The sequence below is a fragment of the Macrobrachium nipponense genome, chromosome 28, assembly GCF_015104395.2.
Source record: "Macrobrachium nipponense isolate FS-2020 chromosome 28, ASM1510439v2, whole genome shotgun sequence".
NCBI lineage: Eukaryota > Metazoa > Arthropoda > Malacostraca > Decapoda > Palaemonidae > Macrobrachium > Macrobrachium nipponense.
The window spans coordinates 8,780,992-8,793,491 of NC_087217.1; the positions used below are offsets into that span (position 1 = coordinate 8,780,992).

General features: G+C 36.4%; 1 protein-coding gene across 1 annotated transcript; it reads right to left on the minus strand.

Annotated features, from left to right (window-relative positions):
* Nucleotides 1–2,693: 2,693 nt before the first annotated feature.
* On the minus strand, nt 2,694–4,082 carry LOC135201894 (hornerin-like). Its single transcript, XM_064231192.1, has one exon. It carries the CDS (start codon nt 4,080–4,082, stop codon nt 2,694–2,696), a length of 1,389 nt encoding a protein of 462 aa, XP_064087262.1.
* Nucleotides 4,083–12,500: the final 8,418 nt, after the last annotated feature.

The window sequence follows — 12,500 nt, forward strand, 5'->3', positions numbered from 1 at the left end:
TCTGAATTTCCATAATTCACAGAAGAGCAGAGAATTTACCCTCATACTGTTTTATTTTATTTAATTTTTGTGTATTTTATTTTATTTTTTTATTTATTTTATTTAGACTCGTTGTTTTAGGGTTAAAACTGGTAAGTGGGGTGCTAATTAGCCTCCGTAAGGGCTCTCAAGGGTTTATTCATAGTCGCTGGCTTCAGTGTGTTTTGGTGTACGTCTCTGTGTGTGTTTTTTCCTTGTTTACCGTACTACATATTTATTTATTTTATGTTTATTCTTTTAACATGTTTGTTTCATAAAGTCTCCTAATCTCGTAGAAAAAGGATACATAACAAATGTTTTGTAGTATACTAGAAAGGACAGCGAGAGAAAATTGAAGGCAGTATTACTGTTGAGGTAGTAGGAAATAGTAGTTTGTATGTTTACCTTCTTGTGTGATGCAACTGTATTTGATAAATGTTTACATTGCACAGTCTTTTATGCTTCTGTCTGTTGATGGTCCGTTTCCTCCCTATAGTAGATTCACATCAACCGTGCATTATGATGCTCCTGATTGGCTGTTGATAAGCCAATCACAGGGCTGGAAATTCTCAGTCTCTCGAGAGAGTTCACTTGGGTAGGATCTATGTTACACCTCTCCTGAGTGATACGTCTTTCGAAAGTATTGGCTTATCAACAGCCAATCAGGAGCGTCGTAAGGGACAAGCCTAGACATCAAATGTATGGTTGATGTGAATCTACTATAGTAACTCATCTCCCCTAGTAACGCTCGGATTATTACGCAGTATTGCCTATTCTGGTTTCAGCAACTGCAATTAGCGCAAGCTCTCGTTCTTTTCATGTTTCACTGTTGATTTGTCATCCACAGTTAGTTAGTTTCTATTGGAGAGACATTATATTGTAGGTAAGATGAACATCTCAGTTTCATCTATTGAGTTATTCAGAAATGTTGCTGCTTTTGATCATTATCGTTGAAAACCTTGGTGCTATGCTGCTACTTTCGTTGTTTTAAATATTGAGCTTTGATTATGTACAGTCAGATTCAAAACTCCAAAGGTCCACCGCCACTCGCTCGTGTAGGTCATATCGGACCCCTCTGTAAACTCTAACTTTTTAAGAAAAGTTACTGTTATTGGACACTTGAATTTGAGTGTACCGATGAATGTCTTTGGTAGCATTATTTTCATTTTACCTGATTATACGTGCAGTTACGTTAATTCTGGTGTCATTGTTTCAGTTTTTCTTGATATGTCTAGAATGCATAATGTACTTGTTGATGATTGATACGATAGTGTTTTGGTGGCTTTTTATTTACCTTACAGAATTAATGGGGTTATTTAGTAGCAAGACGGCCTAAACGTAGTTGCGTTACATAAAATTGTGAAATGTTTATAGTGACAACCTTTCGAGCTATTTATTGTTCGTAAATACTTTTCCTGTATTAAAATATCTTAAAGCTCTCTCTCTCTCTCTCTCTCTCTCTCTCTCTCTCTCTCTCTCTCTCTCTCTCTCTCTCGCTCGTTTACACACGGTGACTGATGAATACCAAAGTATACTTTAAGAAAAATATTTAGCAAAGAAAATCTTTTTTCTTGTAGTAATTTGATACCGAAGAGAAAGAAAGTTTTCCCCAGAGTTTGTGCAGTAAATAAAAAAGTTTTTGTTCTGAAGTTTGTAGGAAAATGGATTTTTGTGTTTCCCTTCTTTTTTTTTTTTACTATATAAGAAACTTATTCTGTTTAATTTTAATAGTTCGCTGTTGGGAAGGTATATTCGTTGCCATATTGGAAAATGTTGTTAGTGTATTTATCATCAGTCCATTGTATGTTCTAAGGACTATTTTGCGTCTGTAAAAGTATACAGTGAATAAAAGGGGAGGAGATACAAACAATTCCGAGGGAGAGGGAATCGGGTGCACCAAAAATCCAGTGTCCGCCGCGTCTAAGGTCTTCCTTGGTAACAGATGACTACAAAGAAAAAGGGAAGGCTTTAATTGAAAAGTAAATACTTCAGAGGAGGCCTTTGATTGGGCGAAGTTTTGATCCCCTGTCTTTCAGAAGCGTTTAATTTAGGCAGCTTTGCCCCAGTTGTATAAAATCAGTGAACTTCTGATCCGAGTCAGTATTTGTTGTCATTACCAGTATTGGTGTCTTTCTCCCCCGCTTTTTTTACAATGATTTATTGGAAGGATTTTGCTCTTACATAAAATACATGTAGCCAAGAAGCCATATTTTGGTATTTTTCATAACGTTAACTTTTGTAATGCTGGCTTTGCTCAAGGATTTGATAGCACTCCCAAGTAATTGTTAATTTCTTCTAAGGACGTATCGCTGCGAGTCTGTCTTGCAATATGTGTTACTTGTAGACGTGTGTGTATATATGTATTTGTATACTATATTATACATATAAACATCTACAAATAAACACACAGACACACACACTTTTATATATATATATATATATATATATATATATATATATATTATATATATATATATATTATATATATTTAAAGCTGGATTTGCATATTCCTAGAGAGATGCATTTTGCATATTTTTTTACATGCAATCATTATTTTGATAATTCAGTCTTGCATTACGAAGAATAGCTCCATTTATGATAGTTTTTATTCATTACATTACTCATACAATATTTTGAGGTATGACTATCCATAACATTTATAAATTATGAGTTCATTATTGGTATCCCATACTAGTTTGGCTGCTTTCCTTTTCACCGTAGGTTTGTCTACTGGCAGTTGGGCTACCCTGGCCAACTTGACCAAAACCATAGCTACTCAGACTATTTCCACTGCCAACCGGACCTATGCTGTTTTGTCCGGATCCAGGACTTCTGTAGCTAATCATATTACTTCCTGTGCTACTTCCTTTTTGGTTTCCAAATCTAGCTTGTCCCGTGTTTGTTCCTTGGCCTCCATATGACCTACTTCCCTGATTTGTTCCTTTGAGACCTTTTCCTTTGCTGCCTTGACTTGTTCCTTGTCTTCCATATGAACTGATTCCTTGGCTTGATCCTTGACTTCCATATGAACTGCTTCCTTGACTTGATCCTTGACTTCCATATGAACTGCTTCCTTGACTTGATCCTTGACTTCCATATGAACTGCTTCCTTGATTTGATCCTTGACTTCCATATGAACTGCTTCCTTGATTTGATCCTTGATTTCCATATGAATTGCTTACATGACTTGATCCTTGATTTCCATATGAACTGCTTCCTTGACTTGATCCTTGACTTCCATATGAACTGCTTCCTTGATTTGATCCTTGACTTCCATATGAACTGCTTCCTTGATTTGATCCTTGATTTCCATATGAATTGCTTACATGACTTGATCCTTGATTTCCATATGAACTGCTTACATGACTTGATCCTTGATTTCCATATGAACTGCTTCCAAGACTGGATCCTTGTGTTCCATATGAACTGCTTCCTTGACTTGATCCTTGACTTCCATATGAACTGCTTCCGTGACTTGATCCTTGACTTCCATATGAACTGCCTCCATGACTTGATCCTTGACTTCCATATGAACTGCTTCCGTGACTTGATCCTTGACTTCCATATGAACTGCTTCCTTGACTTGATCCTTGACTTCCATATGAACTGCTTCCTTGACTTGATCCTTGACTTCCATATGAACTGCTTCCCTGACTTGATCCTTGACTTCCATATGAACTGCTTCCTTGACTTGATCCTTGACTTCCCTGACCTAGCTCTTGGCTTGCGTATCCATTATTTCCACTGTTTGTTCCGTGGCTCCCATATCCGCCACTATTTCCCTGATTCGTTTCTTGGCCTCTATATCCAAATCCCATGTTTCCTTGGCTTTCATAAAATCTGCTTCCCTGACTTGTTCCCAAACTTCCATATGAACTACTTCCTTGACTTGTCCCTAGGCTTCCATATCCACTATTTCCTTGACTTGTCCCTTGGCTTCCATATCCACTATTTCCTTGACTTGTCCCTAGGCTTCCATATCCACTATTTCCTTGACTTGATCCCCTTGGATTCTTTCCTATTAATCCACTTATTTCCTTGACTTGTTCCCTTAGGCCTTCCATATCCCCTATTTTTCCCTTACTTGTCCCTTGGCTTCCATATCCACTATTTCCTTGACTTGTCCCTTGGCTTCCATATCCACTATTTCCTTGACTTGTCCCTAGGCTTCCATATCCACTATTTCCTTGACTTGTCCCTTGGCTTCCATATCCACTATTTCCCCTCCTTACTTGTTCCCCTAGGCTTCCAATAATCCACTATTTCCTTGACTTGTCCCTTGGACTCCATATCCACTATTTCCTTGACTTGTCCCTAGGCTTCCATATCCACTATTTCCCTGACTTGTCCCTTGGCTTCCATATCCACTATTTCCTTGACTTGTCCCTTGGCTTCCATATCCACTATTTCCTTGACTTGTCCCTTGGCTTCCATATCCACTATTTCCTTGACTTGTCCCTTGGCTTCCATATCCACTATTTCCTTGACTTGTCCCTTGACTTCCATATCCCACTATTTCCTGTACTGTCCCTTAGGCTTCAATATCCACTATTTCCATGACTTGACCCTTGGCTCCATATCCACCTATTTCCTTGACTTGTCCCCTTGGCTTCCATATCCACTATTCCCCTGACTTGTCCCTTGGCTTCCATATCCACTATTTCCCTGACTTGTCCCTTGGCTTCCATATCCACTATTTCCCTGACTTGTCCCTTGGCTTCCATATCCACTATTTCTTGACTGTCCTGGCTTCCATATGCCACTATTTCCCTACTTGTCCCTGGCTTCCAATCCACTATTTCCTTGATTGTCCCTTGGCTTCCATATCCACTATTTCCTTGACTTGTCCCTTGGCTTCCATATCCACTATTTCCTTGACTTGTCCCTTGGCTTCCATATCCACTATTTCCTTGACTTGTCCCTTGGCTTCCATATCCACTATTTCCCTGACTTGTCCCTTGGCTTCCATATCCATAATTTTCCTTATTTTGGCCCTTGGATTTTCTTGCTTTCCCATATCCACTATTTCCTTGACTTGTCCCTTGGACCCCATATCCACTGTTTCCCTGAATGCTAAAGGCAAGTGTTTCTCCTGTTTGAACATTTTTCTGGCTGCTGTAGGCATTGCTGCTACTCAGTACAGATACTTGGTCACCGTAGCTGGAACCACTATTAAACCCACCCGTTCCCTGGTCAGTATAGACAAATTCATCGTTATTCTGACTTGTTCCTTGACCGCTGGAGATATATCCATCACCTTTCTGATGAGTCCCTTGTCCTCCACTGCTGTAAGATGGCTTGAAAGTGACTGCCATCCCGTAGTCTTTCGGATGCTTTGCTTCTCCTTCGTAAGTGACTTTGGCTACGTACCCATTCTGGGAGTCGGCTGTGTAATCCACCTGTAAATGGATGTCTGTTTTACAGAGCATTCGTATATGGGTAATTACGTGCGCACACGCGTAATTAACTTTATACATTTACTGCACAAGAAAAAGGTGTTTCAACAGTTGGTTACTGTTTATTATCAAGTTCATAACCCGTACTTACGCGTTGCTTACGGCCGTCTGGCAGGAGAACAGTATAGGACCCAGTGACTACATTCCCATCAGATTTTTCCTTATGACCGTATTGAAGACCCTTGTAGTTATCTTTGACATCATAGCCAAATTCGTAAGGGAGAGGTTCCTATCAGAATCAAGGATTAGCTTATAATTCACACAACTAATAGATTTCTCAAATATTCCATGCATTTCAAATAAAAGCTGTTTTACTACTATCAAATTGTACTTTCTCAGAAGCTTGGAAGGTGGTTTTCTTTAAGTGTTCGAATAAATCTTATTTTACCTAAATTTGACCTTGAAAATCGTTAGCAAAGACCTTACTTACCGACTTATATTCGGGATTAGGAAGAGCCAGAGCTGAGGCTGCGCAGCTTATCACCAGTAACGCTATTGTCTGAAAACAAGAAATGAGGAAACATTTAGTATTTCGTTTTATGCCTTTCGTGGTTAGCCAAATTTACATACAATCATTATACACGCACACACACACACACACACACATATATATATATATATATATATATATATATATATATGTATATATACATATGTAAATATATACATATACATAATATGTATACACATACATACATTATTGCCCTGTCTTTCCTCGAGAGCAACCCTCTGTTAGAGGGATGAACATTATGATTTTTAAATGAGTGATCAGTGTACTACATTGTTTCCCGGATCGCCATCCTTTGTCGTCTTAGGTTTAGTATATTTTAAGGAAGCTTAAACAGTACATAATCTCCATTTGTTTAACTTTATTTATATGTGATTCAGGTAAACATTTTTTGAAGGCTAATGAGCAATATCTAGAGAATTTGCACTGGTACATATTATGCATTGTCTTGCCAAAGGATTGTGGTCCTTTGAGTGTCCTGTAACTCTCCAGTCATTTGTATCATAAAGTTGCCGGGCTATAATGCATTTCATTAGGTAAGGCGTCTTTCTTGGGCGGGTTATTATACTTTCGTATTCCATAGACGAATTTGAAAATTTTGTCAACTATCTATCCCACATTTTGTTCATAGATAATACTTTTCTGTATTCTTAACAGAAGAACATATCAGTTTTTGATAGTTATAAGTGAGAATTTTAAAGATATTTCAAATTAGCAACTTCTCTTATGGCTGATTTCATTGATGTATTATAGTATGACTGAAAAAAAGTTACCCTTAAGATTACATGTGATATTTAAACTTGTTACCGTTTTGATTGGTCCATTTAAGGACGTTAGCTTTTAGTCTTTGCATTATGTTTACGTATTTGGACATTTAATATTTTATGCATTTATAAATCGTCGTATCGGTCTTTTCTTTGAGTTATTGGAGTCCTTTTAACTTTGTAGAATGCAATTTACCTTGTAGGCTGCCATTTCTCCCAACTGCCTCCGGTGTAGAAAGCCTCAAAAGTCCGACTGTGAAGATGAGACGGCGGCAGATGCTTTTATATCAAAATTCACGTACGTTCGATAGGTCACTGATGCTGCGGTTTTATTATGAACAAACTCCTTTCTCTTGATCAATCATTGCCGCCAAATGTGACATAATTACAAAAATAAAGCGGATGACCTCTCTTACATGCTCTTCCTCCTCTTCTTCATCTTCTTCAAAAAATGATATACAAAATGTTCTCTCTCTCTCTCTCTCTCTCTCTCTCTCTCTCTCTCTCTCTCTCTCTCTCTCTCTCTCTCTCTCTCAGAGCCATAATGTTAGCGGCAAATGACCTGGTTCATGTGGCTTGATTCCCTTGCATGTATTGAATATGAGCATTTGTATTGTAATATAGGTATTCATACATGCTCCAAGTCATCTCTCACGTGTGCTTCAAATATCGGAGTACATAGTACGTTAGTTGGTAATTTTAGGCTCGAAAGTACCTCAGAATTGAAATTTGTTCAAATTACCATTGTAAGAGAGAGAGAGAGAATTTTCTGTTGAGGTCATCTTCATATGTGAAATTGAGGTGTTCTTTGCAATCAGTTACGTGAAAAGAATATCTTGGGAAGGTTGGATGTTTATGTCATCTGCCGACCAGGAAAAAGAAGCAAGAATGATTTTATTAACAGAAGAAAATAATTGCTGCCTAGGGATTGGATGACTGTTTCTGTCGTCTTAATTATACTTTACATTAGAGATGATTTTCCGGATGTTCTAGTCTTTTTCCTTCACCTAATAGGTGTGGTAACTTTTTTTTTCTTTAAGCCAATTATGAAATCAGTCTTCCACCCATTCAGTTTTCGTTCTACATCATTCTTTTTAAGATGACCATTTTTCCTATGGAAATTTAACTTAACTAGAAGATCAGGGAAGGCGACTAGCTAAAATGAATTTGAAAGTAGGTATGTTTACAAATCCATTAAATGTATTAACCCTCGAACCTCTGAAATAAATACTTAAAGAAGTAGACAGAATGATTTTGTTATACGTACTGTGTACAATGTGTCTTGTTTAGATCTTGAGATCCTCACTAGATGTTGTTTTTATAATATTTGTCCTGCAAGAACAGTTTCAAAATATTTTTTTGGTTTCCCGCAGAGATCATGTTTTAGGTTCGGTTTGGTCTGTTTGTCTGTTGGAAGGATTACCAAAAAGCTTATGCAAGATTTTAAAATAGAATTTTACCTAAGTGGTTGTGAGGTCTCCGAGTTTTCTTATTAAATAGTGCATTTGGTCATTGCAGGACATGGTGCTAACATTTCCAAGAGCTGTGACTGAAATCGATCGTTTCAAGTAAATCCGTTGGTCGTAATCTTTGTAAATTATTATTATGAAATATTAGTTCAAATTGCTATTACTCGGGCCTTTGTAGATTGTAGTAGCGATGTGTTGGTTTTAATTGCTATTACGGGGGAAATTTGTAAATTATTGTGATTTATTGGCTTTAATTGTTATTACATCAAAGTGATTTTCAATATAAATTTCGTCGGTTTGGAATTTAGGATATTTTGGTCTAATCGCAAAACTTCAGATGAAGACTTTTTTTGTTTCTAACATATTGTTATGCTATAGTTTCGGTTTGAGCCATAAATAGGAAATGCGATGTATGCATCAACTTGACAGGTATGTATTCCGAATACGTTAACCAGCAGTGTCAAATACTGCCTATGAATTCGATAGTTATCACAGTTGATTGCGTGACCGTAAGACGACCCTGACGGACCTAGACTCCTTAAGTAACATGTATGTTTTTCATTTCTTAATATCACAGCTGCTATATTAATTAAAAAGGACTTACAAAAAGGAATAATAAAGCTAATGCCGTAATAATCCAAACATGAATTGCTGCAATAAAAAATAGAATTATTCATTGTGTTCATGACTCTTCCATATTGCTGTCTCACCTTTGAGATTGGGATTAGTGTATAATAACACAATTTTTAATATATTTTTATTGTTACTTCCACGACACTGTGCTCATCTTATGTCTCATCTTGCGGCTCTTGAGTTAAGCTGAATACCTTACTTTTTATGGTTCAGTCGAAACTCATCTTAATAATGATGAGGTCGTATCATTTACAGCAGTTTAAATGTGGGATTTAAAAATCGTGTTATTCATTACAAAGATAAAAAAAAAATAATGATTTTAGATGTGACCCATCGAATGATAACTTTTAAGCTGTTCCGTTCCTGCTGACTTCGTCAGCGTTATCATACTGTAATTACACAAATGGATATTAATAAACAAAGTAGAATATACGGTATCTTAATAGAGCATATGCGCTTTGTTTTCTTGTCTCTACAGAGAGAAATCACTGGAGGGGAACTAGTCATTTAAATTTAAATGTTTCAGAACCATTCATAGTAAACGACACAGAAAACATTTTTAGACCTGGATAAAACATGGTTAAACATATATTTATTATCCCATAATTTCAGTATATATTACCAATTAAAGAAATTTTCATTACAGTATTGCTTATTCAAAATTTGAATAGATTAAAATCGAAGGGGAGAAAGATACCATGAAAAGTCATTAACATTGGGAAGACGACACATTAAATTCGGGAAGGTGGCAAACAAAAACAATATAATAGACAGAGTAACTCTTCATGATTACGTCTAAGAGAATAAATTAGAGAAATATAAACGTGTGTAATGAATGTTATTTATATAAATAAGAGATATTCATTGAGAAAAAGTACAAAATTAAGGAGGTAGAGGACTTTTAAACAAAATTACAATAATAAAGAGGAAAACGTACGCGATAATGTTTCATTAAGATGTTCCGTTGAAAAACAAGAAGCCGTAGCCTTTCATTTTAAAATAGAAGCATACAAGCAAGAAATAGCTACAGATTCCTACTTATACTGCGAGTAAGGCTACCGTGCGTCCGACATTTCGGAAATTATGGAAATGTCCTTAATTCTACTTTGATAGTGCTGTTGATCGAACATTTCTTCAAAGTAATGCTTCCCTCTTGAAATCACCAAATGGACCATAGGAGCGTGGAAAAAGGCTACAAACATTTTAAACGTTTTAATGCTAGTCTTGCTTGAGTTTGCTTTTCTTCTCTACTTATTCCCATCTGTACCATAGTTTCCTCTCTCCTTTTTTTTTTTTTTTTTTTTTAGTTTCTGTAAAAGTAAACTATTGAGATGGCTTTTTATCTGTCCGTCCGCCCTTAGATCTTTAAATCTACTTAGGCTAGAGGGCTGCAAATTGCTATGTTGATTATCCACCCTCCAGTTATCAAACATTCCAAATTGCAGCCATGTACCTTCAGTAGTTTTTATTTTATTTAAGGTTAAAGTTATCCGTGATCTTGCGTCTGACACCGCTATACGTGCCAACAACATATGCCACCACTGGGCTGTGTTTGAAAGATTCATGTACCGCAGCTGAGAGTTTCATGGGCTTTGGCTGAAACTTTTATACAGTATTATATGCTGTACAGAAAAATCGATTGCGCCGAAGAAACTTCGGCGCCGTTTTTATTCTTTATTGGTTGTTAATTCACAATCATCCTCAGAAGTTCAGCTGGTACCGCTAGCATAAATCCCGAATTTGTCGGTATTAGAGCCGCGCCGTCATCTGTTTTGGTTGTCCGTCAGTAGGAGAACATATAGTTCACTCTAGAGTTTGTAAATTAAAGGGATAAGAACTTGAATATGAAGAACGGAATGTGGGGAGAGGCAAGACATCCCAGATCAGGTGGGAAGAAGTGTCAGGGGAGCTGGAGGTGCTTGTACAAGTAGAGGAGTCATATATAATAGTGATATATGATGTAGTATAGGTGAATAATTAGCAACGGTAAAAGCACTGAAAGCATTTTAAAGGATCATATTTGAAGATAAAAATGAGTAAGGGGAAGGGGAAACAAAGAAAGAAACAGTATATAGAAAGACGCAAAATAATTGAAAATAAATAGAAATCCAGAGAAGGAACGGAAAGCAAAAAGAAGTTGAGGCAATATTCAGAGGGAATAAGAGTTTATAAAAAAATTGACTGGATTGTTATTATTATTATTATTATCATCATTACCATTCAAAAGATGAGCCCAATTCATCTAGAACAAGCTCACAAGGGCCATTGACTTGAAATTCAAGCTTCCAAAGAATATGGTGCTCAGTGGGAAGTAAAAGAAGGTAAAGGGAAATAAAGAAAGAAGAAATCTCACTTATTAAAAAGAAAAATATTAATGAATAGGTAAAAATGTATTAAAATGCAAGGGGGAATAACACTAGTATTGTACGTTTCGAAAATATCGACACCATGATAAGAGACAACGAAAAATAACGTTAGGAAGAAATACAGTGAGGAGAGAAAGAAGTTGACTGAATCAAGAGCCAAAGCCATACTTGTTTAGCATAGGAGAGTGTGCTGGTAAGCATATGAGGAGATCAGATTCTCATCTAGAGTATCGAAAGGTTTGCTCGCCTGGAGAACAGCATTAGAATGGACGGGAATAAAAATCAGCCAGCGCTCCGTGAAAGTTGTCATGTCTTCAGGAACTTAGAATTTTAAAGAACTAACGATCTTGGGAAAATTAAGAGTACATATGGTTAAAAAAAAAAAGGGGAAAAAAGAAGGAGTTAAGGAATGCGTGATAAATATGAAAGGTATAGGAGTAAAAGGCGTATAGGTAACTTAAAATTGTATCCTTAAAAGAAAAAGGAGAACAGGTAGCATTGATCTGCAAGATTTGTTTTGATAGTTAGGGAAATGAAAAATCATTAGTGAAGATTGGCCCCGTTTTACCATAAGAACGGAATAAAAGATGAAAAATGTACCTTGCAATAATCTCTGATGGACGGCCATAGAGTAGAAAATCTTTTGGGTCACTTTGCTATTGAACTGCACATTAAATTCATGAATACTGTATATAGTTGTTTTTCATGATGAATTTAGGCATTTCATTTATTTTATGTCGACGTTTTCATATAGTATGAAAGCCGCGGGAAATAATTTTTTGAATGATGATTACGTACTGATCGAATTTAATTTCTAATGAAGAAATCAATAGAACATCGCTTCGTTCATTTCTGTTGGGAGGTATTCCAAGAACGGACACGCGTGTGGTTACCAAACGTTTATTAACGACAGAATAGCTATGATCAATTTTTTTTTTTTTTTTTTTTTTGTCATTTGACCCTTTTTTGTGAATAATAATTTAGTAGTTTCTGTTGTTTTTTTTTTTTTTACAGAAAATTCTAGAAATGTTTTTATATATATCCATATACACTGAAATATGTTTGTAATTTCCTTTCTTTTGTTTTGAAGATTGCTGAGGTTCGAGGGATTTGCCTCTAATTTGCACCTATTAGAATATTGTGCACAGCACGTAGTATTTCTCTAGCTGAGGAGTGAGGTCTCGCCATTTCACATGACAATCCGCATTAAAGTAACAGTGAGATTTACCACCTTAAACCTCCGCATAACAGATTCTGCTATAATTCAGAGAAAACAGATTCGATAC

Bases quoted from the DNA above. Each gene is read 5' to 3' on its own strand.
- LOC135201894 (XM_064231192.1), bottom strand. From the start codon at position 4,082: ATGGAAGGCCTAAGGGAACAAGTCAAGGAAATAAGTGGATTAATAGGA.